This window comes from Cetorhinus maximus, chromosome 7 (genome assembly GCF_964194155.1).
Source record: "Cetorhinus maximus chromosome 7, sCetMax3.hap1.1, whole genome shotgun sequence".
NCBI lineage: Eukaryota > Metazoa > Chordata > Chondrichthyes > Lamniformes > Cetorhinidae > Cetorhinus > Cetorhinus maximus.
Window position 1 is genome coordinate 64,757,840 of NC_135885.1, and position 25,129 is coordinate 64,782,968.

The 25,129-nt window shown below is 39.3% G+C and overlaps 1 protein-coding gene across 13 annotated transcripts in view; it reads right to left on the minus strand.

Moving 5' to 3' along the window:
- The window catches only part of LOC144682835 (mitogen-activated protein kinase kinase kinase kinase 4), a 337,463-nt gene that overhangs the window by 241,318 nt on the left and 71,016 nt on the right, over positions 1-25,129 (minus strand). For 2 of the 13 annotated variants that reach the window (XM_078545609.1, XM_078545612.1), the window contains one exon: positions 17,519-17,564. The exons of the other annotated variants lie outside the window; for them this stretch is intronic. In XM_078545609.1, coding sequence (XP_078401735.1) covers positions 17,519-17,564 — 46 coding nt within the window. The remainder of the gene's footprint in view (positions 1-17,518; positions 17,565-25,129) is intronic. 13 annotated transcript variants of the gene reach the window in all.

Consider the following 25,129-nt stretch of genomic DNA (forward strand, 5'->3'; position numbering starts at 1 on the left):
TTTAATTATTTGTACTATCAATACCACTTAATAGCTTAATATTTATATCATTGGCATCTTCAAAAATTATTTCCATCAAAATTAATAAATAATTTCAAAAACATTCAGGATTGTCTCTCATCAAGCAACTTTTTTTTTCATTAAAAAAAAATTTGTAAATATATTTCAGAAAAATAAACACACCGCAAGCTTTTCAAATCTTATACCACACTGTATATTTTATTTGCATGGGAATGTCACAAAAGATGCACTTCAACATTTTGATCTAGAGTACAGGCAATGTGAATGCAAATAGCCTTAAGAGTGAAATGCTTTGCAAATTGTGCTTTAATAGTCAACTTTTGATCTCAACAAAATAACTGGTAAAAACAAAAAGCAAATGTACAATTTTCTTAACATTTTGATAATGAAATAGAATAGAACAGATCAAGTTTAGTATTACAGTTTGAAAGAATTTCCTTGTATATACTACTTCTGCTGTATCTACATTTTTAATAATTACTTTACACATAACAATTAAATACAAAGTGCACTTTTGATGCCTCCCATGGCATCTTGTGAAGTATTCTGACCCTTAACAGATACCCTAGGAGTTCACATCACTTTAGTCACCACATTTTACAATATCAACAAAAACCAAACGAACTAAGCTCTAAGTGGAAATGGAACTTCAATTTGGGATTTTCAACTTTGAAAGGAAGAGGAGAATATAAGGCTAGATTTTACACTCCCCTGCTGGTAGATTTGAAGGCAGGGGGTGCAAGCAACATCTAGCGGGTGGCCTTCCCACTGTCTACCTGCCCCACCCCAGACCTGTTTAACATGTTACAGGGAATGGGTGAGGTCTCAGGCGGCTTGCCCACACTTGGGCCTATTGCAGCCCTTAAATGGCCAATTAATTGCCACTTAAGGGCCTCAACCCACACACTCAATGTTTTATCCATGTTGGGAGACGGGAAGGCTCACGTCATGTGGGAAGCCCAACACTTTAGCTTTGTGGGTTGATGTTAGGCAAAGTGGGGAAACCTGCTTTGCGGGCCCTCTTGGCCCATCGGAAGCATCCTCCCACCACAGGTCATTCGCCCCATTTAACCCTTCTCCCGGCCTCTAGAACCTGCCCCCCCACCCTCCCCCCCTCCTCACCCACTTACTGAAACCACCGACCCTGGACTTACCTGGGCTCCCTGGTGTGGTGGGAATGCGAAGTCCCAGCAGAAGCCACCACTCCCAGCAGCTCCCCAAGGAGACTTCCTCCTGAGAAAAGGGACCAGAGTCTCACCTTAAAGCAATTAACATTGCTCCCAGTGTTAAATGCTGCAGGCCAACCATCAGGATCATGGGTGGGCTGCCCCCGCCCCCAACTTCGAACCACAGCGTTCTAAAATTTAGCTCATAGTGTAAGAGACCTTAAGGGTGCATCAATAAAAGTCTTACATACAAGAAAAAAATTCAGTCCATAATCACCTGGAAAACATTAACTTCATAAAGAGCCTTTAAAGCAAAAAACAACTTCCCAAGTCACTTCACCGAGGCATAAGGAAAAGAATAACCATTTCCCCATGACATTCAATGGCATGGCCATCACCGAATCCCCCACTATCAACATCCTGGGGGTTACCATTGACCAGAAAATGAACTGGACCAGCCACATAAATACTGTGGCTACAAGAGCAGGTCAGAGGTTGGGAGTGCAACTTTACCTCCTGACTCCCCAAAGCCTGTCCACCATCTACAAGGCACAAGTCAGGAGTGTGATGGAATACTCTACATGCCTGGATGAGTGCAGCTCCATCAACACTCTAAGCTCAACATCATGCAGGGCAAGGCAGCCCATTTGACTGGCACTCCATCCACCACCTTCAACATCCACTCCCTCCACCAACGACACAATGGCAGTAGGGTGCACCATTTACAAGATGTACTGCAGCAACTCACTAAGGTTCCTTTGACAGCACCTTGCTTACCTGCGACCTCTATAACCTAGAAAGATAAGGGCAGCAGATGCATGGAAACACCACCACCTGTAAGTTCCCTTTCAAGACATGCATCATCCTGGTTTAGAAAAATATCGCTGCTCCTTCGCTGTCGCTGGGTCAAAATCCTGGAACTTCTTAACAGCACTGTGGGTGTACCTACACCACATGGACTGCAGCAGTTCAAGGTGATAGCTCACTACCACCTTCTCAAGTGCAATTAGGGATGGGAATGAAAATGTTGGTCTAGCCAGTGACATTCACATCCCTTGAAAAGAATTTTCAAAACTGGACACTAAGCAAAAAGTAGTGTGAAGATGCTTAATTTCATTTGAATAATTATACTCCTAGCCTTTTCCACACAAGCACTTCCATCTAAAAGTTTTATATGTAGAATATATTCAGAGAGGGCAGACAGACAATTTTTCTGAGCCATCCAAGCATCAGGCCACCATGGAAGCTGCCTTCCAGAAATTTAGTTTTTTTGTGTCAAACACTTTTCCACTCAAGAACTCTCAATTCTTCATAATGTCCAAGACTGCTCACAAATCTGGGAAGATTCCGACGGTCCTAGAGAAAATCCCAAAACAAGGTTGCCCAACACATAACTGTTTTCAATTCAAGCCTCCATCTTCCAATTTCTTCGCTACACTCTTCCTTGTCATTCTCCGTTTTAGATAAATATTGTTGCTTCAAGTGCTTCTCTAATCTTCTCCCTTGATTCTTCTAAGTTTCAAGTACACTGACCTACAGACATTTTCTCCTTCCTCTCAGTTCTTATTAAGCCTTGTTACTCAGTCATTCTTTCCCCACACTTTGTAACTGCTCACCCCACTCAATTTTAGCCTTCTAAAACCTAAGCCACGCATCACCAGATCACGATTTCTCTACAATAAGCCATCTTGCCTTATTTATTTTCAATCTTGTTGGTGTCCTCGTTCTATTAGTTTCGCTTTCATTTACCTCAAGCGTTCTCTTCACTCATTTTTTCCATGTTGCTCACTTTCTAGTCCCTTGAACCTCCTGCAATCAACTTATCTCCTAGTCCCCATGCTAGTTAACTGATGCAAAGAGTTCCTTTCCCTAGACACTAGCCCTCTATTAAAAACATATCAAGTCCCTGCCTAAAAAAGATCTTGACCCATTTATACACTCCAACTCCTGCCCATTTCTAGCCTCCCTTCCCTCTCTAAAGTTCTTGAATAAATCACTACTTCAGAGTATCCACTTCTCTCAAATCTCTATTCAAGTCCACCATGTAGTTTCAGCCTTGCTCAAAGTACCAAGACTGATGAAGTACCCCAAGTCACAAACAATATCTTCTGCTCCAGTGACAGTGCTGCATTATCCTTCTTTATCCTCCTCAATTCCTTTATGTTTGATATGGTGCACAATCCTATCCTCCCCTGTTATCCCTCTTCCACCATCTAGCTCCATAGTACTGGCAAATGGTCACAGGCCTGAATCACACTCTTTCTCTCTGCACAGATATTGCCTGACCTGCTGAATGTTTCCAGTACCTTCTGCTTTTATTTCAGATTTCCAGTATCTTGCTTTTATCCATGTTACTGGCTTTACTTGCTTCAACCTCTACATGCAACATCTCTCCAGCAATGGCTTCTCTTTCCAGCTACACTATCACATCAAGTCCTCCAACTTGCTCTCCTTGGCCCCTCCTCTTATTCATCAACATACTCCAATATGATCCATAGTCACAGGGTCAAATTCAATCTGCAAGCAGTTGACACCCTGCTCTACTGTTCCAACACTTCTTTCCATGTCTTAGCCTCCTCCACATATTCCTATCCTATCAAATTGAGTGAACAACTTTCCCTAACATGTGGAAGAGTGAACCCTTCATTTACAGCCATAAATTCCCCTCCATGGCCAATGTTTTCACCTTCCCACTTGGTTACTTGAAGCCAGCTGTGCAAGATCCTGCTGCCCTGTTCAACCCACCACCAAGATTATTTATTTAGAGTTGAATACCATTGTCTGCCTTCATTTCCAACTCAGTCCTTTACTGCTGAAACATTTATCCAACCTTTGATCCCCTTTATATCTGTCATACCTATCATAGCCACCCATTAAATGTACACTGATTCTTTGTTTCTTGAAATATTAAATGTAAAATCATAATTGAAATCATTTGGTCACCCTATCTCCACTGCACTGCTCAGATGCCTGGCTCACACATTGTGTACATTCCCCTCTGTCATGCTCAGTACAATCATGAGGATATTGCAGACTGTAAGATCATACTTTGTGAAAATGGCTACAAAACCTGTTCAGATAGCTGCAACTTGTGTGACTATGAGCATTTAAACTGTGGACAGTATCAGATTCTGTGGTCAATATTTAGTCAAAGATAACCCTGAATAAGGGTGCTTCATAGCCACCTGTGAAGTTTAAACATCTTGCTGTTTAAGGATAAAACAATGTTTGAGGAATATGGATCAGCAGGCTGATCCAAGTGACATATTTGAACAAATCTGAGCTCAGGTTGAGGCAGGAACAAGAATGAATGACCACTGTCAACTGCCATTGTATCGTGGTGGGCTGGACACCAGAAGTGTTAACCTGCAGTCATGTGATTGAAACTAACTTTCAGGACTACAGTATGATACAACCTGAACAAAGCAAATCTGGTAGGGTAAAAACATCTGCAACACTAGAAACATCTGACAACTGAACCATCATAGCTCAAAGTCTTCTATGCTTGTTCCAGCTTCCAGGTCCACTTGAGAACCAATCTCCTGGCTATTTGTCTACAGGAGGCTTTGCAGCTTCATGAGAATCCTTTGTTTCTAAAAGATTTTCATTCCAACTAAAGTATTAATTCAGCTTAGACAACATCAGGCCTGCATCAACATAAAGACTGAGTTATAAATTCAATTTTTATAATTACAGCCTTCACTTCATCTGTATCTAATCTTTGTGTATGCGATAGTGGGAGTGTGATAAGTATTTGACACTGTGTTTCAAACATCAGGGGCAAGTGTGTGATAATAAATAACCTCCTTTATTTTTAAAATCACCAAAAAGCCTGCTGCTTTAATTGATTTTAAATTAGGAAAAATCACTGAGGCTAAGGAAATATACACAATCATCCTGATTATGGACTGGAAGGGGGGTCACACAAGTTCTGTCTATTTCACCCTCCCTCACTATTTAATCATCGGTTACAGAACCTTCAGTCACCTTGGTCTTCCTTCTGGAATCCCTAACAAAGGTTTAACACCTATTTCTCATTACAGTTTCAAAAGCCTTCTTGAATCATACTTATTGAGCAAGCTTTCGACCACCGCTTCAACTCATCATTGTAAGATTCAGCCTCCTAGATCATGTGCTCTGTAAACTGTTTCCTGCCCTCTCCTCCAAGGCCCTCCTTAAAATCCAGTTCTTGATTCTAGTGATTCCTATGGCTCAGTGTCTATTATTTTAATTGTACCTCTGTGAATTGCTTTGGGATGTTCTCTACAATAAAGAGGTTTCTGTGGCTGTTGTTGAAATGTGCATCAATCTAGCCCTTACAAGAATTGTGAAACAAGTATTTTTGTTATACTTTTTCAGTTGTCTCTAGAAGTATGAAGTAAAAAATAAATTAAAGAAAATCAGAGGTTAATTTTCTGTACAAGAAATTAATGCTTCAATATGGTATGTTTGTTCTGATAAACCATCAGTAGAACTTGAAACTGAAAACCCTAGCAACATCAACCCAGAATACTAGGATCAGGCAGCTGCTTCAAACTCTGATTTCTACTCAAAGGCTTTTAACAATGATCTAAACCCTGCAAAATGATGCAAGATGAGCTCATTGGACACTAAAACTCCATCTGTAGCCAACAATCTGTATTAATGACAGCAAATCCATTAGATTGCCCTACGGGTGATCATACTGATAGAATCTAACTGACTCAGTGAGATACTACACTGTTTTAAGTGAATGAATGGCAAAAAATAGATATATCTGGTTGATTACCTTGCACTCAAAATTAATCATTCTTGAAATCAACACCATATGAAAATTTAGCTGCAGTCACTTAAAGTTGGCTTGGAAAGTGACAGTACACTGTTTAGCTACAAGTACCAAAGAAATTGAAAGCTCTCCCAAAGGTCAGTTAGCAAAAGCAGCACATAGCTGAACTGCAGAGACAAGGTTCTGCAATTAATTCTTGGTGTGACAGCCACATTACCATTAGTTAAAACTAGCTTCAGTGCCTCTTTGTTAGGGACAGGGGAAATTACAGTTCTTCTGATTGTCATCCAGAGACTGTTGGAAAGTGCATGTGTGCGAACTTGGAAATGAGGTCAATGATACCCTATGATCAAACTGCCTCACAACACTCAATATCAGGGCTCACAATTGAAAGACACTTGGGCGAAGTTTCATCTTCATAACAAAAAACAGATTAGAAAAGAAAATGGGCCAAAAATTAAAATAATGAAAGCTTGTCTGCAGAACATCAATGTTACTTGCACTGCCATTGTCCTCAGTATTAAGCCAACACAGATATTTAGCATACTAGGTAGTAAAATATTCCAAATACCAATTTTTCACTCATGAACCAGAGCACAGCTGAATAAACAATAGGTAAATGAAAGCATCCTTTCCTTTCAACTCGTCCCTAATATTAAAGTGATTTGGGTATCTTTGACCCAGTTCTAAATACAACAATCCAGAACTTAGACCTTCCAATAATTTGTGAAGGATGCCCAACTGATTTCAAGTCACATTATAGGGTAATGTGATATTTAATTTGGTATAGTTAAGTAGGACAGCATAGTGCAATTGCAAGAGTACAACACCGTGTCAATACTCTCAAAATTCATCACTTTAATCTGAGGTAACAGATACTTGGAGAAGTTGTACATGAACAAAATTTGTACCAATTTTCACTAAAGATTTCACAGATTTTTCCAGGCTGGTGGATCAATCAATTGTTACCCAACTCTGGCATGAACAAAAATGGGCCTGATGGTACAATGTTTCAAATTAGTAATTTCATCATTCAGGTTATCGAAATGCACGTGCATTCTGAAAGGAAAGTAATTTCATGCAAGTTCTTTAAATACTTAGGAGAATTTGAGAGATAGTAGACATGAGATACTACTTAAGCTGTGTGTCACCTGAGGTGCTGAAAAGAAAATGAAGATGGCATTCAAATAAGGCATTATGATAAAATGTAATAAGACTGCACACTTACCAGACAACATACTGATTATTGGTCACACAATTATCAGCCTGAAGAATACCACTGATCAACATCCTATCAGAAAACTCAATTTATAATGAAAATGGAATGAGAAAAGAATGAAAATGTTGAAAGGAACTTTTATACTGTGGAACAATAGGGCCTGAAGCAAAACAGAACATGCCTGAACAATGACAACAATTTATAAAATTGATACACTGCATTGAACAATTGTAGAATACCACTAATATCACATACAGAAAAATTAAATTTTGACATAAATTAAGGCTTTGGAAAAAAATTTCCAACAGTCAACATTTTGTGCATCAGTCTATTTAAAAATACCATAAATGTACTTTACTGCTAAAGTAGTCCCTGTACTGAGACCATGGAAGCATTTTTTAAAAATTCATTTATGGGATGTGGGCGTTGCTGTCTAGGCCAGCATTTATTACCCATCCCTAATTGCCCTCGAGAAGGTGATGGTGATCTGATTTCTTGAATTGCTGCAGTCCACGTGGTGTAGGTACACCCACAGTGCTGTTTGGAAGGGAGTTCCAGGATTTTAATCCAATGACAGTGAAGGAACGGCAATACATTTCCAAGTCATGATGGTAAGTGGCTTGGATGTTTCTCAGTCCGTTCTGGACTTTCACTTGGAACTGGTGTACTCGGCTAGTTCCCCAGGCAGCAGCAGGCGCATGGTGGTCTGGATCTCCCGGGAGCTGATGGTGCTGCACTTGTTATAATGGGCCAGGCGGGAAGCCTTACCCTCGGTGCGCTCAAAAATATCATTCACGAACAAGTTCGTGATGCTCATGGCCTTGGAGGAGATGCTGGTGTCGGGGTGAACCTGCTTCATCACTTTGTAGATGTAGATATAGTAACTCTCCTTCCTCGACCTTCTTTCCGCCCTTTGCTGACGGATTGCTCACTGCTTTCTTGGCTCCCTTCTTAGCAACTGCTTTCTTCTCTTCAGCCATCTTCAATCTCAATTTCAGACACAGGGTAGCCTCCAGGTGGTGGTGTTCCCATTTATCTGCTGCTCTTGTCCTTCTGGATGGTAGCAGCTGTGGGTTTGGAAGGTGCGGCCTAAGGAGCCTTGGTGAGTATCTGCAATGCAACTTGTAGATGGTACACGCTGCTGCCACTGTTCGTCAGTGGTGGTGGGAGTGAATGTTTGTGGAAGGGTTGCCAATCAAGTGAGCTTTGTCCTGGATGGTGTGAAGCTTTTTGAGTGTTGTTGGAGCTGCACTCATCCAGGCAAGTGGACAGTATTCCATCACACTCCTGACTTGTGCCTTGTAAATGTGGGCAGGTTTTGGGGAGTCAGGAGGCGAGTTATTCTCCACAAGATTCCTAACCTTGACCTGCTCTTGTAGCCACAGTATTTATATGGCTAGTCCAGTTCAGTTTCTGGTCAACAGTAACTCCCAGAAAGTTGATATAACACTGAAAAATACTTCCACCCTTTTATACCAATATTAACAATAAAAATCAATTTTTACTGTTTTCCTGCAAATTTGCTATGTTTGTTAAGCTCTTATTTTTCCCCCGATTTCCTCCCCATTTTTGAATCAGAATTATCGAATAGTTACAGCACAGGAGGGGGCCTTTCTGTTTGTGCTGGCTCTCTGAAGGAGCAATTCACTGAGTGCCACTCAATGCCCTTCTTGTAGCCCTGCACATTTTTCCTTTTCAGATAATAATCCAATTCCTTTTTAAATGCCTTGATTGAACCTGCTTCCACCAAACTTTCAGGGAGCGTATTCCAGATCTTAACCACTCATTTCACAAGAGAATTTTTCATGTCGCCATTACTTCCTTTGCTAATTACTGTAGATCTGTGCTCTCTGGTTCTCAATCCTTCCACCCATTGGAAGGGTTTCTCCCTACCTACTCTGTTCAGAACCCTCAATTTTAAATTCTTCGATCAGATCTCCTCTGACCATCTCTTTTTTAAGGAGAACAGCCACAACTGCTCAAATCTATCTACGCAACTGAAGTTCTTCATCTCTGGAACCATTTCCGTGAATCCTTTCTACGCCCTCTTCACTGCCTTCACATCCTTCCTAAAGTGCGATGCCCAGAAATGGATGCAGTTCTCTAGTTGAGGCCGAACCAGTGCATTATAGAAGTTTAACATGACTTCTTTGCTTTGGTATGCTATGCCCCCATTGATAAAGTCTAGGGTGCTGTATGCTTTATTAATTGCTCTCGACTTCTCCTACCACCTCATTTATGCACGTATACATCCAAGTCCCTCTGCTCCTTACACCCCCTTCAAAATTGTACCCTTTACTTGATATTGTTTCTCCACTTTCTTTCTACCAAAATGATTCATTTCATACTTCTCTGCATTGAATTTCATTTGCCACTTGTCCAATAAAAAAAACTTAAAAACACAAAGACCTTCTCAAAAGTTGGTAGATATTCCATAGCCACTGCATGCTTCAGCAAGATAGTAACCATTGTTTCTAAATTTAAACTTCTGCACTTGAGTCCTGTCTGGGAAAAGGAAATCTACTGATAGGATATCTGAGTTATGAAATTTCCATTTATAATAGTTAATTGACAGGGCAGGAGAGATACAGACAAAGCCACAGGACAGGAGAAGCAAGACTGTACGTCTCACCGGTTGCGAAGGCAGCTGCAGTGGCAAGGTGATCCCAATCACCGTGGTTCGACACTTCACCAAAATTTGACCACCAACCCGTCAAGCTCGTGTGGACAATGATGGCATTTCTCAGCTAGTAATAGTTCAATAGTATTGATTATGTTGTCATATTTCCCACTCTTCAATCCTCTGGCACCTCCCCCATATCTAGTGAAGATTGGAAAATTGTGGCGAGCCCTTTCGCTATCTCCAGCCCCACTTCCTTTAGCAGCCTGTCAGCCATTCAGACCAGGCAACCTATCCATTCAAAAGATAGTCAGTCTTTCCAGTACGATCTCCCTATCAATTTTCACCCCTTCTAAAATCTCAACCATCTCTGCTTCTGCCAATATTTTGTTGGCATCCTCATCCTGTATTTATTATTCAGTGGTACATCTTACTTTCCTAGCCACTTTATTTACTTTAGACTATAGCTTAGCCATTGCAATGTAAGTAAGCCTAGGCCTATAAGCGGTATCCAAAAACCAAAATTCTCTGAAATCCGAAACGCAAATCAGCCCGGAGGGATTCGGATAAAGGATACTCGACCTGTATAAGTAACGCTGTGCTACTGGCCCACAGAAGCATAGAATCCTTTCAAAAAGTGTTTTTCTAGATTGATCTTGAAGCATTCCTAGCAGTATCAATTGTAAATAGTCAGCATCAATGGCACTAGATGCCCTTTTTTGAGAGTACAAGCTGCTCACATTGTCTAGTGATGTCATTTTATAAATTCTGGTCCAAACAGATGTTCCTGAGACTTCAGGGAAGGTCTGCTGCCAAAATTGACTCTACTTGTAGCTATTAAGTAACTACACACACAAAAGCTTGCGTATACAATTATTTTTCAATTGCTGCCCTGCAGTGCGAGTCAGAATCCAGAGCAGCCAGAAACGTAGCATACTGCAGAACAATTTTGATTAATCTTGCAGTTACTGCAAAATATATTACTACAAGACACCAAGTGCAATTTTAACCAGAAAGTGGTTCAGTGATCTTCTACATAATTATTTTAACGTTCTATTATTAAAATAGTTGGGCGGCATGCACCCAATGTGCCAATACTAAAAAAACTAGACATTCACTTCTTGTTAATTAAAATATAAAGTATCTGCTGTGCCATCCCAGAACAATGCTTCTTGGCCTTAGTTTCTAATGTGAGATATATTTAACGTAATTTAAAGCCTTAAATGGCACTGGTGTCCATCAAGAAAGGGTTTACACCTAAAATTTCAACTTGGCTCTATTCTTTTTCTGGTGTGAAGAGATCTTTTTCCATGTTCCCAGCAATTTTTCTGTTTTGATTTAATGATTAACAGCTTATATCTACAAGTTACTTCAAGAGACATGACAGACAAGTAACTTTTAAGGTAGTGCATTCCCTACAAGTGAATTGATTTTCTTTAATTCCTCTCTCCATTGTTGCTCTTGCAAGACTAAGAATTAGCCAGGAGGAAGAAGCTGGAACCAACCAGGCTATTTAGACCCAGTGATGTGTAAAATGGCAGGATTAGTGATCTCATAGTGTATGAGCCCTTAGGGAAGAGTGATCTTAACATGATACTCTGAAACTGAATGAGAAAGTTGAGAAACCTGGATCTGAAACTAGTTTCTTACTTTTGTAATTGCCTGAAAGTTTACGAAGACAGAGTTGGCCAAAGTGGACTGGGAATATAGGTTAAAAGATAAGATGGCAAATAAGCAGTGGCAGACATTTGAGAAGACATTACAATTCTCAACAAAGATATATTTCATTGGGAAAGACTCCATGAGCAGGATACACCATCTGTGACTTAAGTTAAGGTAGTATCAAATTGAAAGGAAGGACATAGAATGCTGCAAGTGGTAGCCCAGAAGATTAGGGAAATTTTAGAAACGAGCAAAGGATAACTCAAAAACAATGAAGAGGGAGAGATTAAAGTACAAGAGTAAACTAGCAAGAAATATAAAAACTAACATCAAGAGCTTCAGCAAGTACATAAAAAAGAAAAAGTAGCTGAAGTAAACATTAGTCCCGTAGATATTTTTAAAAATTCATTCACGGGACTTGGGCTTTGCTAGCTGGGCCAGCATTTATTGCCCATCCCTAGTTGCCCTCGAGAAGGTGGTGGTGCAGGATGAGCCTGGGGAATTCATAATGAGAAACAAGGGAATGGCAAAGGCTTTCAACAAGTATTTTGTATCTGTCTTCATAGTAGAAGACACTAAAAGCATCCCAAGAATAGTAGAAAATCAAGGGGGGGAGGGAGGGACTCAAATAATTACTATCACTGATCTTCCTAAATTCCCAGGATTTTGGAAAGGCCTCAGCAAATTGGAAAACCGCAAATGTAATTCCCCTATTTAAAAGAGGGAAGCAGAAAGCAGGAAACTATAGACCAGTTAGTCTAACATCTGTTATTGGGAAAATGCTGGAAACCATTATTAAGGAAGCAGTAGCAGGATATTTAGAATATAAAACCACATACACAGTTTTGGTCTCCTTATTTAGATGAGGGATATGCTTGCACTGCAGGCAGCAAGAGAAGGTTCACTAGGTTCATTCATGGGATGAAGGTGTTGTCTTATGAGGAAAGATTGATCAATTTGGGTCTACACTCACTGCCTTTTAGAAGAATGAGAGGTGATCTTATAGAAACATGCAAGACTCTGAGGGAGCTTGAAGGGTAAATGCTGGGATGATATTTCTCTTCGTGGGGAATCTAGAACTGGGGGCGCAGTTTCAGAATAAGTGATCTCCCATTTAAAATGGAGAGGGAGAGGAATTTCTTCTCTCAGGAGGTTATTTATCTGCAATTCACAGCCCAAGAGAGCAGTGTAGGCTGGGTCACTGAATATATTCAGGGAGAAGTTAAACAGGCTTTTGATCTACAAGGAAGTCAAGAGTTATGCAGGCCAGAAAGGAAAGTGGAGTTGAGGCCACAATCAGATCAGCCATGGTCTTATTGAATGGCAAAACAGGTTCATGGGGCCAAGTGGTCTTCTCCTGCTCCTACACTAAATCCCCGTTTTCAGTCGACACATTTAGCATCATTTTGCTTTAGAGTTGTGGATACAGCAGCGCTGGTATGTGCATTTAGAGCGCGGGGGCAGGCCAGAGAGCTAGGACATGGGCGCGGAGAGAGGGAGGGAGGCATGGACAGAGAAAGAGACAGTCAGTGGGGGAGAAGCAGCTTGGGGGGGAGAGGCAGTCCGACATAATGGAAGTACAGTTTTTAGATTGGTTGTAACAGAAAAATCTGATTTACTAAAGTTGTTTCAATTAGTCACACTTTTCAGGAATGCAACTATAACTTTTAGTGAGAACATAATTATTTATATTAGCTAAGTTACTTATGTTATATAATTTCAGTTTAATAGTTCAGCAAACTTAAGCATATTTTCTTAATTACTCTTAAGATCTGAACCTTTATATACCTGAATTAGATGCGTAAAGAGCTGATCATTGAGTAGAAATTCCCTTCAATGGTGAGGAAAAAGATTGTGGAGCAGGAATAAGATGCAAGTCAGAATATAGTGCATCACACATCTTTTTGCCACAAGTCCCAACACTTCAATTTTCAAACTGATATATCCAATGTTTAAATCTCAGAGCATGTTACATGAAAACTGCCGTGTTGGACCTCTTACTGAGTTATGACAAGATAAAATCAATATCGTTAGCATTTTTCCCCAGTTATAATGTAATATTTGGACCTTTCATTAGGTAGAAGTATATACTTTCTATCATAATGGATGTGTGTAATCTGAAGTTGGCCTTTATTCTTTCACACACAGTTATGTCAAGATCCCTACTGTTCTCAGCACATTTTATTGCTTCATTGAAGCTTGTGAAAATCCAAGTTGTCAGATACACAGCAAATTCCCATACTTATTTAAAAAATGTCAGGTTTTCAGATATAACCAAAGTGCACAAATTCCCAATACACACCAACTGAACTGTACATAAATGGGTCCAGTTTCAGTCAAATCATTCATCTGGTAGGCAGGGCTCAGATTTTCTGAATGACACAAGTTAGCAGAATAGGGGATGCTGTTAAGATTATGAACAATATAAGCATGAAATTGACTCACATTCAACACGGTATTTTATTTTACCTATTGGAATAACAAACTGTAATCAGGTGGGAATTCCCACTATTATGGTGGGCATTCATGTTCCATAGTATTATATTTAACATGGAAAAAAAATGTTGCATGATCTTTTGAGAAAATAGTTCAAATGCCAAGTCAGCAAGATGTCCCCTCAATTGCTAAGATCAGCAGTACCTTACTGCGTCATACAGTCCAGTGGGCCCTCAGTTCATCTGGCTGGAGCTGAATTTAGTGTGATTTCAGCCAGGGTGGAGTCATGAGCATTGTAACTGACCTCAGCAGCCCTAGACTGGGCAAAGAGTTGGGGTGGGGCAAGAGCTGGCTTAGTAATATCCACAAGATTTCCTGCTCCTCTTGCAAAGGTGACCATTTGATAATACAGTCAGAGATTTTATCAATACTCCACACAAGACAAAGCTCAATTTGAGCTAATTAAACCTTATGGATACGAAGGCAGGAAATAATTAACTCTCCAATTAAAACCATGGCAAAAACATAAAACCATCGATTTAAAAAAAGTCACAATCCTCCAGGAGCCTCAAGCAAAATATTAGTTTAACACAGGAACAGTTTTATTGCACAATTATATTTCAGACCTTAAGGGGTCTCTGATCCTAGTGCTTTAGCAACTACCTCAAATTATACTCAGAATGACATTAATTGCAGATTCCACATGAAAATTGTATAAAGTTGAAAGGTTCCAATTATTTAGCGGATGGGAACATTTTCCTAATGGTTGAGAATTTTTTTGAGACACTAACTAGCAAATGTAACACTAACTAGCAACAAATTTGCCAGCTGTGACTAAATGCATTCCTGGAGGTTTCATCACATGACTTGCCCTCATGCTCCAGCCATTAGTTAGCCAACACATCCATATTTGTGACGTACTGCTTTCCCACACCAATGGAAAGCAAAAAGACTAACTGCCCAATTGGATGATGCAACCAAACTACCATTCGTTGGCTCATGCCTCAAGGCAATGCCTTGGCCAATCAGGGTCAAGCTGCCTGGTTTAAATTTCAAACAATGCTTGGCAGTTAAATGTCAGTCAACTAAAATGGTGCATTCTCCATGGCAACGCCACCTGCCAGCCAATCAGCACTCTCTTCACAGTATAAATTGTTGTTTCCCCCCTCTTACATTAGTATTCTTGCGAGTGTCCTGATGAGTGCAAGACAAAAAGCTTAGACATCTCTTTTTTTCAGCAATACTCAAACATAATTTAGTTTGGAGCACCACAGAACACCACACAAAAAAAACCTGAGTTACACCTTGGCTAAATATCCCCTCCCCTTCAACTGAAAAATTGATGTGTCATGCTGCCTAATAAAGATGCCAGGTGGTAGCCACAAGAGGGCTGGCAAGGGGCATGCTGAGAGAACATTCAAGGCAAGTTGCTGCTGAGCCCCCATCAATTACCGAATGGAAAACTTAAACGGTTGTCTTCCAAGCTCTCAGTTATATGAAGTGCTTGATTCGACAGAGCATGGATAGAAAATGCTGAGACACAAGCCAAATTTCATATTCTCAACAAAAATATTTTACACGAACAGGAAAATGTTAATTGAATAGATTTCATTTCAGGATCACCAACAAAATAGTCTTAAATGGACTGCAATATTATAAGTCAATGCCACAAACTTTGGATCAAATTGATGACTGATATATTATAGACAGCCAACGTTAAACAGGGTATTTCCTTTTGTGTGCTAAGTTAATGCTTAATGGAAATGTGGGTTCACATAAAATTTAAGGCATAAGTCAATAAACTTCTGCTCAAGAGAAAACCATTGACGAAGTCACCCCACCATAACTTAACTTATAATAAAGCAGAAGTTGCTTGACCAAATGGTAAGAAAAGGTACACAATCTTACAGAGAAAATTTATACTTTAAATATATCCCAGAAATACCCAACAGTGAACCCTACATTCAAAGTTTGGATGATATTTGGAGACTATTCAATTGTCATCTTAGTTGGTGAAAACGCAAATATTTAATTGGTGAGAAAGCAAATTTTTTTTTAAACAGGATTCATCTCACTGCATGAGAAATTTGATCAAGATTTATCTAGTCGATTGTTATTCTAAAATATGAAATCAGTCTGAAATTTTACAATTTTGTATTCCAGATTAACAAATATGGCTACCTACAAAAAAACTTATCTTAAAAAGTAGACTTTTCTAATAATTATTTACTTTAAAGCTCCTCACAATAGGTCTGGACTAGACCAGCAGAGAATATTAGAATCCTAGATCACAGTTCAATATATGTTTCATATGCAAGTGCTTCTATCTCAGCAAGGCTACTGTACATGTGACTGAGGACAACTAAAAACATATCAAGTTCCTGGGATAAGAATACTCTTTTCTTCTTGCAAAGATTAGTTTTGGCTCAGTGGTAGCACTCTTGCCAGAAGATAGTAAGTTTAAGTCCCACTGCAAAATCTTGAGGACACACATGTGAAGTGTCAGCCTAGATTAAGTACAGTATGGAAAGAGTGCTGCATTGTCACAGCTGCTGTATTTCAGATGAGACACTAAACCAAGGTCTCATCTGCCCTCTCAAGTGGGTGTATGCAAAAAGCAAGGGAGCTCTCCCACTATCCTGACCAACAATTGTGCTTCGATAAATAACAATTCCTTTACTTCTATGCCATTAATATATAATTTTTTTCTTTGCTTTGACCACACCGTGACCACATCTCTACAAGGGAACTTGGACTGTGCTTCACCATCTCCAGTTAATCAGCTGCATCAATAAAGGAAACAAATACGAAGCTTCATCCAATACGCCATCAGCATCAACATATCAGTATGTTGGTACATACAGGTTGTGCTAGCAAACCACCATCATTGCAAAACACTTGTGGAAAAATAATAGTTATATCCTCTCTCCTATAGTAGGGAAAGTATTTAATCAAACTGGAAAGGAAAATAATAGAAAATAAAACGGGATTGGAAATAGGTTTATTTTCAATTATTGTAGAAATAAAATAAATTGGAATTAAATCAGTAAGAGAAGATTTGCAGGTATAATTCTTCTCCAGCAGAGTTCGTAATCTTGGTTAGAACTTTAGAAGGAGGCAGCGCAAGAAGAACTAAAAGTATGAAGCTGAATACCTCTTACTAACCACTTGATGTTAACAGGCGCCTGTCCCCTTCTCTTATCTCTTGATTGCACATAACACAAGGATTTGTTTTCAAAAAATGGGAAGAAACTACTTTCAAAATAGAAAAAAGTTACATTATGCACAAGGGTATAGGGTTTACAGGATCCATTAAGTCATCCCCCTCAGAAAAATGTCAGTTAAAATTGTGCTCTTCCCTTAAACATCAAGGATTGGCAATTTGTAATAATGTAAGAATGCACTAACAAAGAGACAATGAACATTGTTTTGATGCTGTCTTGGCATCCATTTTCACATGCGTCAGCAGGATATGCTGGTTAATATCAGCAAACATAGTGCAACAGGCTTTCCTGAGGAAATGCCACAGGGATGGAGTCATGCTTGATCACTTCAATGAAGAAAGGAGACTAAAAAGTGAAAGAGACGCCAGCCTTTTATGCCAAGAAAGAGAGCACTGTATTACTAACCATTCCAATTGTAACACTGTATTGGTCATTGTTCAAAGGAGTGTGCCTATAAATAAGGGAAGGGGAGAAGACAAAAGAGAGAAAAGCCCATGAATGCAGAAAATTCAGCATGCAAGATTAAACGTTTCAGTCATGCTTACAGTAGGCAAAAACACAAATTTCATCAATGAAAATTAAAACATTTAGAACAGCTGATTTGCAACCCGAATCCACCTTAATTCATCAATTTTAGACAAATCTACCTCAAACATGCAATTTAATTTATAATATTTTAGTAATATGCTAACTCAAGTGTGACACATGGACGGGTCAACCACAGCTCAGTTGGTAGCACTCTTGCCCGAGTCTGAAAGTCATTCGCTCAAGTCCCATGCTAGAAATTGAGCACAGAAATCTAGGCTGACATGCAAGTGCAATAATGAGGGTGTGGCACCATCAGAGGTGCTGCCTGCTCCCTTGGGTGGACAAGATGGATCACATGGCACTATTTCAAAGAACAAGGAGTCATTAATCTTCAGTGCCCTGGCCAATATATATCCCCCAATCAAAATAATTAAACAGAGATTCTCTGGTCATTAGAACATTGTTGTTGGTAGGAGCTAGCTGTGTGCAAATTGGCTGCTGTGTTTCCTACATTACAACAGTGACTACGCTTCAAAACTTGGTTGTAAAGCATTTAGGATGCCGTGAGATTGTGAAATAACCTATATAAATCCAAATCTTTCTTTCTTTTGTTCACTTCATTCTGAAAGGAGCTTCTGTTGCCTTTCTTAAGCTGACAGCTCCTTGCAAGCTTGTGGATGAAACCGGTTTTTTTTAAATTGAGAAACCAAGGTGACAAGCTAAGGCCAATAATACAGGGTCTTAAGTTGAAGATTGGAGAGCAAAGCTGATATAAAAATAAGTTGTTAGTGATTAGGTGACACCAAACTTGCATTTTAAAAACCTGAAGAATGTAAAAGGAGGAAAAAGAAAAGAATGTCAGAGAGATAATGAATTTCAGTAATAAGGCCCTGGGAAACAATTAGTCACATTAGGAGAATGTGGGGTCGTCTCGATTTCAGAATCAAAATCCAGAATTTCAAAACCATGTTGTTGTCAAGGTCCATAACCTTAACAGTTTTCATTATGGGTAGTAGCCTCACCCCCATTCCCTCCGCTCTGCTCATAACAGGCTGATCAATCAAACAAAACTCCTGCCCTCAGTAACTCTCATATCAGTGGTTCATGTTGTTTCTCTCTCATAAGCCTACTAAAGCTGTCTTTTTGACATGTATTCTCTCTCCCCACTGCAGATTTCATTCTTTTCCTGCTCAGTCACCAACTTTTTAAACCTGTGAAATGCTCAGAAATTATTTTACTTCATTAAAAACAACGTGCAATGTAGCACCTTGAACATAATCAAACACCCCAAAAGGAATGTAATAAGACAAAAATTTGATACTGAGCCACATAAGGAGACATTAGGACAGATGCATGGCCAGAAGCTTAGTCAAAGAGATAGATTTCAAGGAGCACTGTAAAGGAGGAAAAAGAGGTAGAGAGGCAGAGAAGTTTAGGCAAGAAATTCCAGAGCTTAGGGCACAGGCAGTTGAGGGTAAAGCTACCAATGGTGCAGCAATTAAAATCAGGGATGTTCAAGCAGAATTAAATGAGCATAGACATCTTAGGGCATTGTGAACAGGTTAGTGAATGGGAAGGACAAGGACATGAAGCAATTTTAAAACATGGATGAGAATTTTAAAAACATGGCAAGGCTTCAGCTTAAAATCTCATCCGAAAGTTAGTACCTCTGACAATGCAGTACTGCCTCAGTACTTATTGAAGTGCAACCTAACCCTCGAATGGGTCTCGAGTCTTTAAAAAAAAGCAGTTAAATAGAACGTTTGAACACACAAGATCATGACACATTGACAACAAAGATGTTGAGATGAAAATTACTTGAAAGCAGGCAGACCAGACACAGTAGAGGAGCATACAACAGCTCCCACACCTCCCTTAGGGTTAATAACCAGATTAAATGTAAATCAGTCAACTTCATCTGCTGTTGATCAGGTTGAACAGACCAAACTGCAAACTTTGCTTCTGAGCAATTGCAACCTTGTCAAGAACAAGCCCAAATTACATCCTCTCCCAAGCCAACATGCCTAGCATCAAGACGCTAATCACTCAAAACCATTTCTGCTCGACAGGACATGTTATTCATATGCCTGAACCAGACTCCCAAAGCAACAGCTCCACTCAGAATTCTGTCACAACAGGAGACTCCCAGGACAACAATGGAAATGCTTTGGAGGATGTCCTGAAAACATCCTTGAAGAGCTCAAACATCCCTGTCAATTCATGGGAGGCCCTGGCTTTTGACCAAGCAAAATGGAGAAGGTTCATTCGGGAAGGCACTGAATATATCAAGAGACTGCATCAGGAACATGCAGAGGTGAAATCGAGGCATTGGAGAGAGCACACAATCCTCCAAACAACTATCTACTCAACCTGTTAGCCACAACCTACCCCACTCGTAGCAGTCTGCAGATAGCTAATAAATCCAATGCACAATTTCAGAACTCATCAAACCAGAGGGGAAGAAATTCTCAACCCTGAGCAGCTGCCTGAGGAGGAGGGGGAGATAGGGGAAACACAATTATAAGGAGGGGAAACACAATTATAAGGGTCTCTTTTCTGGATCTTCACACTCTTGTCTGTACCTTCGGATAGAAGTAAAGACCTTGGGTAGTATGTTGTAATTCAGGCTTGCTCTCGACACTTATTCATGCTTACTGTGGAAGGGAGCAGTTCTCTTTTGAGCAGAAATTTATGCAACGTTTGCAAACTAGTTTTTTATCACTGGTATTATGTGGGAGATGTAACAGGGTACCCATTATAAATTCCTGATCAAGAGATGAAAAAACATATTTCAAGCTCTACTATAATAGTTTTTAAAAATTGTTTATTACAAGAGAGAAATATGTACCAGTAGCATGTTAAATCAGTATGGAAAATAGCAATACCAGTGCTAGCATCTTTATCTTGATAACAGGCAAAACTAAACAGTATTGAAGATTCTTATAGCCCTTCCCTTAAGTTTTTGATTCCAAATGTTTTGAAGGACTTTTTAATGCAAGTACAGTACACATCTTAATGCTAATGGGGCTGTCTTGCTGCAGTGAGCTACAAAGGAACAGCTAATGCAACGCCATTGTGCCAAAAGTAGCCTTCATCATCACAAATGCTAATTTTAAGGTTTCCACATGTTTCCTGGCAGGATACCCTCTCTATAGCCAGCTGTTATATATGCTGGCTCTTTATCTTCCCTACAGTGGTAAACTGCATGTGTTATCTGAAGAATTGATTGAACTATTGCCTCTCTGGCTGGGATCTGACTGCAAGTAGTTCTTATAAACAATGGCAGGTGATCCTTTGAATGTATATAAAGCCAACTGAAATGTCTTCCACCCAAGCATTTCACAGGAACCAGTTTATATTATTCATTAATATATACTCCCAACAGAGTTATTAATTTTGGCCATAGGTTCTCAGAAAAAAATAAAAATTCAATAAAGTGTAGCCAATCACCCTGTGATGGGAAAGGTAAAATGCAGAATTTTTTAGAATTGGGAATCCATTTTTTTTTAAGTTCTAATAAATCAATTTTCACCTCGATTAGATCATGCCTCAACACATCTTCCATTGAACTGAAGGTACCAAGGCCTGGTGAACTGTCAATGTCAATTGGTTCCTCTCCTCTATTTGGCTATCAAATGGGAAACCTCATGCACTAAAAGTTATGTCTTTGAGATACCACAAAATTATGAAAGCCTTTCTAAAGCCTTAAGCTTACCTTGACTGTTAAGCTATTGTCTGTACTTAACACCAAATGCTGCTAGAAATTCTCCAATTTAGAAGTGTAGGGCCAACAACTTCAATCTTTGAGCATCTGGCAGAATAAAAGGTCACTTTTCTAACAGTCAAAAACAATAAAACACCCTAATGCCAGAAATTTTATTAAAATTTGCTGGAGCATTGCATTGAAACAGCAAATTACTACTCGTGAACAGAGAACACAGACCATAATTGTAGTACAGTTAGAGAGCAAAGTGAAACAAATGAAGGTAAATGTAAATTGCAAGTTCAATATGCATGCAATTAGTAGAAATAAAAACTATAAAGAGACCAGGATGATGGCTGAAGAGTGTATTCCTTTATACATGTCAATATTTATAGAAAGCACAAAAACAGTGACTGGCTAAACTCAAACATTTCTCTCAAATAGGAAGGGGTGTCTCAAAATGTAACCTGGCATTTAGTGAACACTTATTATTTACTGATAGAGAAACATTCTTGAAAAGCACTGCCTCAAATATACTTTACCTCCAACATTTTCTAAGGTGGCTGCCCAGTTAAACTTACCTCTTCATAGTAAAATGCCAAACATAGCTGTGAAACAAATAAGTTGCAGTCTAACTTTAGCTTGTTGGCTGACACTTTTGTTCTCAAAACTGTGCTAAATTCCCTAAAAACCACACCAGTTACACTTCATCTGAGAAGGGGGAAAAAATTGCAACAAAAATCAGTTGTGAAGAAAAAACCTTTTAAGTGTCAACATTATGTTTTAATCACCATTCTAACTCCTAGATCTTTCCAAACATGCTTGAACTTTATTCAGCTTTTTTTTTTACAACAAATGAAACAAGTTCTTAGAAATTAATGTAGTGGTGACATTTTCTACATGTTTTGGTAAACATTTTGTAAAATAAATATCCTGCCAGCTTAGATTTTAATGCTAGGTGTTTTAAATTCTTTTGTTAAAAAAAAGACTAGAGCTTCTCATCTTTGGAACTATTGTTAAAATAAGGCAGTCAGAGAACTGGAGCTATGCACTCCTAGCTATTTCAAACTGAACATCATTTTCTTGGGAGCGTGGAACACCAAAGGTAAATTTTATTAAACTTCCAGTAAACACAAAAAAAATCAATATACAATATTCGTTCCTGGCTCTCCTGTTTATGAATCAACTGGCATATTTTTTATTTCAATTAATGAATAAAGCATGAGGGAGAAGGGAATAGAGGGTTACACTGATAGATGAAGGAAGATAGGTGGAAACTCAACATGCCAGCATTTATGCTCCACTCAAGGTTGGGCCAAATGGCTCGTTTCTGTGCTGCATACTCTATGTTAAGTAGTGAGGTGTGGAGTCTAACATAGTGTATATAGGTGTGGAGTTACTAACATACCAACACCAAGCAAAGTCCCAAAAGTCTAATCTATTAAACTCAATTTAGACGTGCAAACGATACCTACACTGTTACAAATATATTTGACAGTCCTGTAATGGTGTACGGTGTGAAAAAATTGATTCTATGCAAGCAGTCCATAATGACAAGTCTGTGTCACAAAATTGCAGTGGATGTACAATTCAGTATTTTTTGGAAGAGGTTTAATCTGAAGTGTTATTTAAAAACTAACTGATCAGACAAAAAAGTTAAACAGTCTTCCTGTAACTGTTCCCTCCTACACTATAATGCTGTGTGTCAGCTTTTGACCGTCTCTTCCTCTGAATGCTCTCATTATCTGTTTATTTCTGATTCATCCCCCTTATGACCAAGCTTATTCCTGTTAGCAGAATTGAAACCTTTGCTTTTTAAAGGACAACAGTCAGTAAAATAACCTTGACGATACAGAAACCACACATTATACGGCAAGAGAATTCACATCTAAAAATGTTTAGAAACAGACCCTAATTGTCATACAGTTAGAAGACAAAGTGAAAGCATTTTTACGACAATGCCAGGTATAATAAAATGGTATATAATGAAACCAATTTGTGGAGCTAATTTACATTGGAGCAAGAAATAAAGATACTCTTATTGAAATTATCTTTATTAAGCTTTTTGGTTAGGAGATTCTTCCAGGTTTTACATGTCCCAACCAGACTGTTTCCTCAGGGTCAAATCACAAGGCTGATTATTAGCATGAGAGATAAGGAGACTGGGAAAATTAAAGCTTTTCAACACTGAAGCAAAATAAACAGAAGTAATAACAAAATATTTAATTTGAAATAATTTTATACAGAGGGTTAAATTTATGCTTCACATGGGAGCTGAATTTCTAGGCCCAATGAAGACAAGCATGAAGGTAGGGGCGCACGTGTGTCGTGCAGTCAACATACCAGTTTCCTGGCACCAAAGCGCCCAGGCCATTTTGCTGGAGGCATGATGGGGGTGGTGGTGGTTTGGGGGGGAGGGTTTGCGGCATGCAGGGTCTAGTGGCTAGTCGACAATTCAATTTGTTAAAAAGCCTACTGAGGCCGATTGCTAGAAGCTGACGTATTTTCCACTTCAGGTCCCTGGGAGGCGTCAGGGAACAGGGTAGCTGTCCCTCCACAATGGCAAGGGTTTTTTTAAAAATGTTTAAAATTAAGGTGGAGAGAGGATGCTTCCATCGTGTGGAGTCTTCTCTCCCACTTAGCTGAAAAGGCAGCCTGTTGCTTCTCCTGAGTTGGAGGGCTTCCTACTGTCTCTCCAGCTGAGAGAGCTCAATTACTGACCATTAAATTGCCAATTCAGAAACAGAATCACAGCCAGGTTTCTGATCCCCATCTGCTGCAAGCTTCTGATCCCCACATGGCTCTGGCGGCAGGGTCCCAAAGTTCATGGAGAAGGATAAAAGCAAAAAACTGCAGATGCTGGAAATCCAAAACAAAAATAAAAATACCTGGAAAAACTCAGCAGGTCTGGCAGCATCTGCGGAGAGGAACACTGTTAACGTTTCGAGTCCATATGACTCTTCAACAGACGTTCTGTTGAAGAGTCATACGGACTCGAAACGTTAACTGTGTTCCTCTCCGCAGATACTGCCAGACCTGCTGAGTTTTCCCAGGTATTTTTATTTTTGTTCATGGAGAAGGAACTGTTCAGAGTTGGGCAAAGGAGCTCAAACTCAAATTAACAAAATAATTTTTGAACGGAGGTCAGAAAACCTTTTCGACAAAGAGCGGAATGGACTTCCAGGAAGAATAGCAGAAGCAAAAACCTTGAAATAATTTAAGCAGTTGGACAGGAATGGCAGACTGTACAGGCAGTCCAGCAAAATGAGTTAAGATTGGCTAAATGGTCTTCTTCATCCAGATTTATTTTATCAGCTAATTCATAGATTATAAGTTAAAGACCAGATACTATTTTTAAAATTTACCTAAATTAATTGGCATTATCTTAGCTACTTCCATCTTCGATTACCTCCCTACAGCATTGCTATTTCTACCTAGAATTTATTCTTTTTCACTCCTCTGCACCAGTTGATAATATTAAGGGAATGAGGAGCAATGTTTTACATTTTGAACCAAAACCCATTTAGCTTTTCAAATATCATATTTATGATCTAGTTTCAGTTTATAGGTACTAGTTTGACTCAATTGGAAGCACTCAAGAGTTAAAAAATTTCAAATTCATGCCCCACTTCAGGACCCAAGCACATAAACTAGATTGATACTTCAGTGCAGTACTGAAGTGTTGCATCATCAGAGGTGCCATCTTTTACAGCAGACAATAACCAATCTGCCACCTCAAGAGATAAAGAATTCCACGGTAACATTTAAAGAGCAAGGAATTTTTC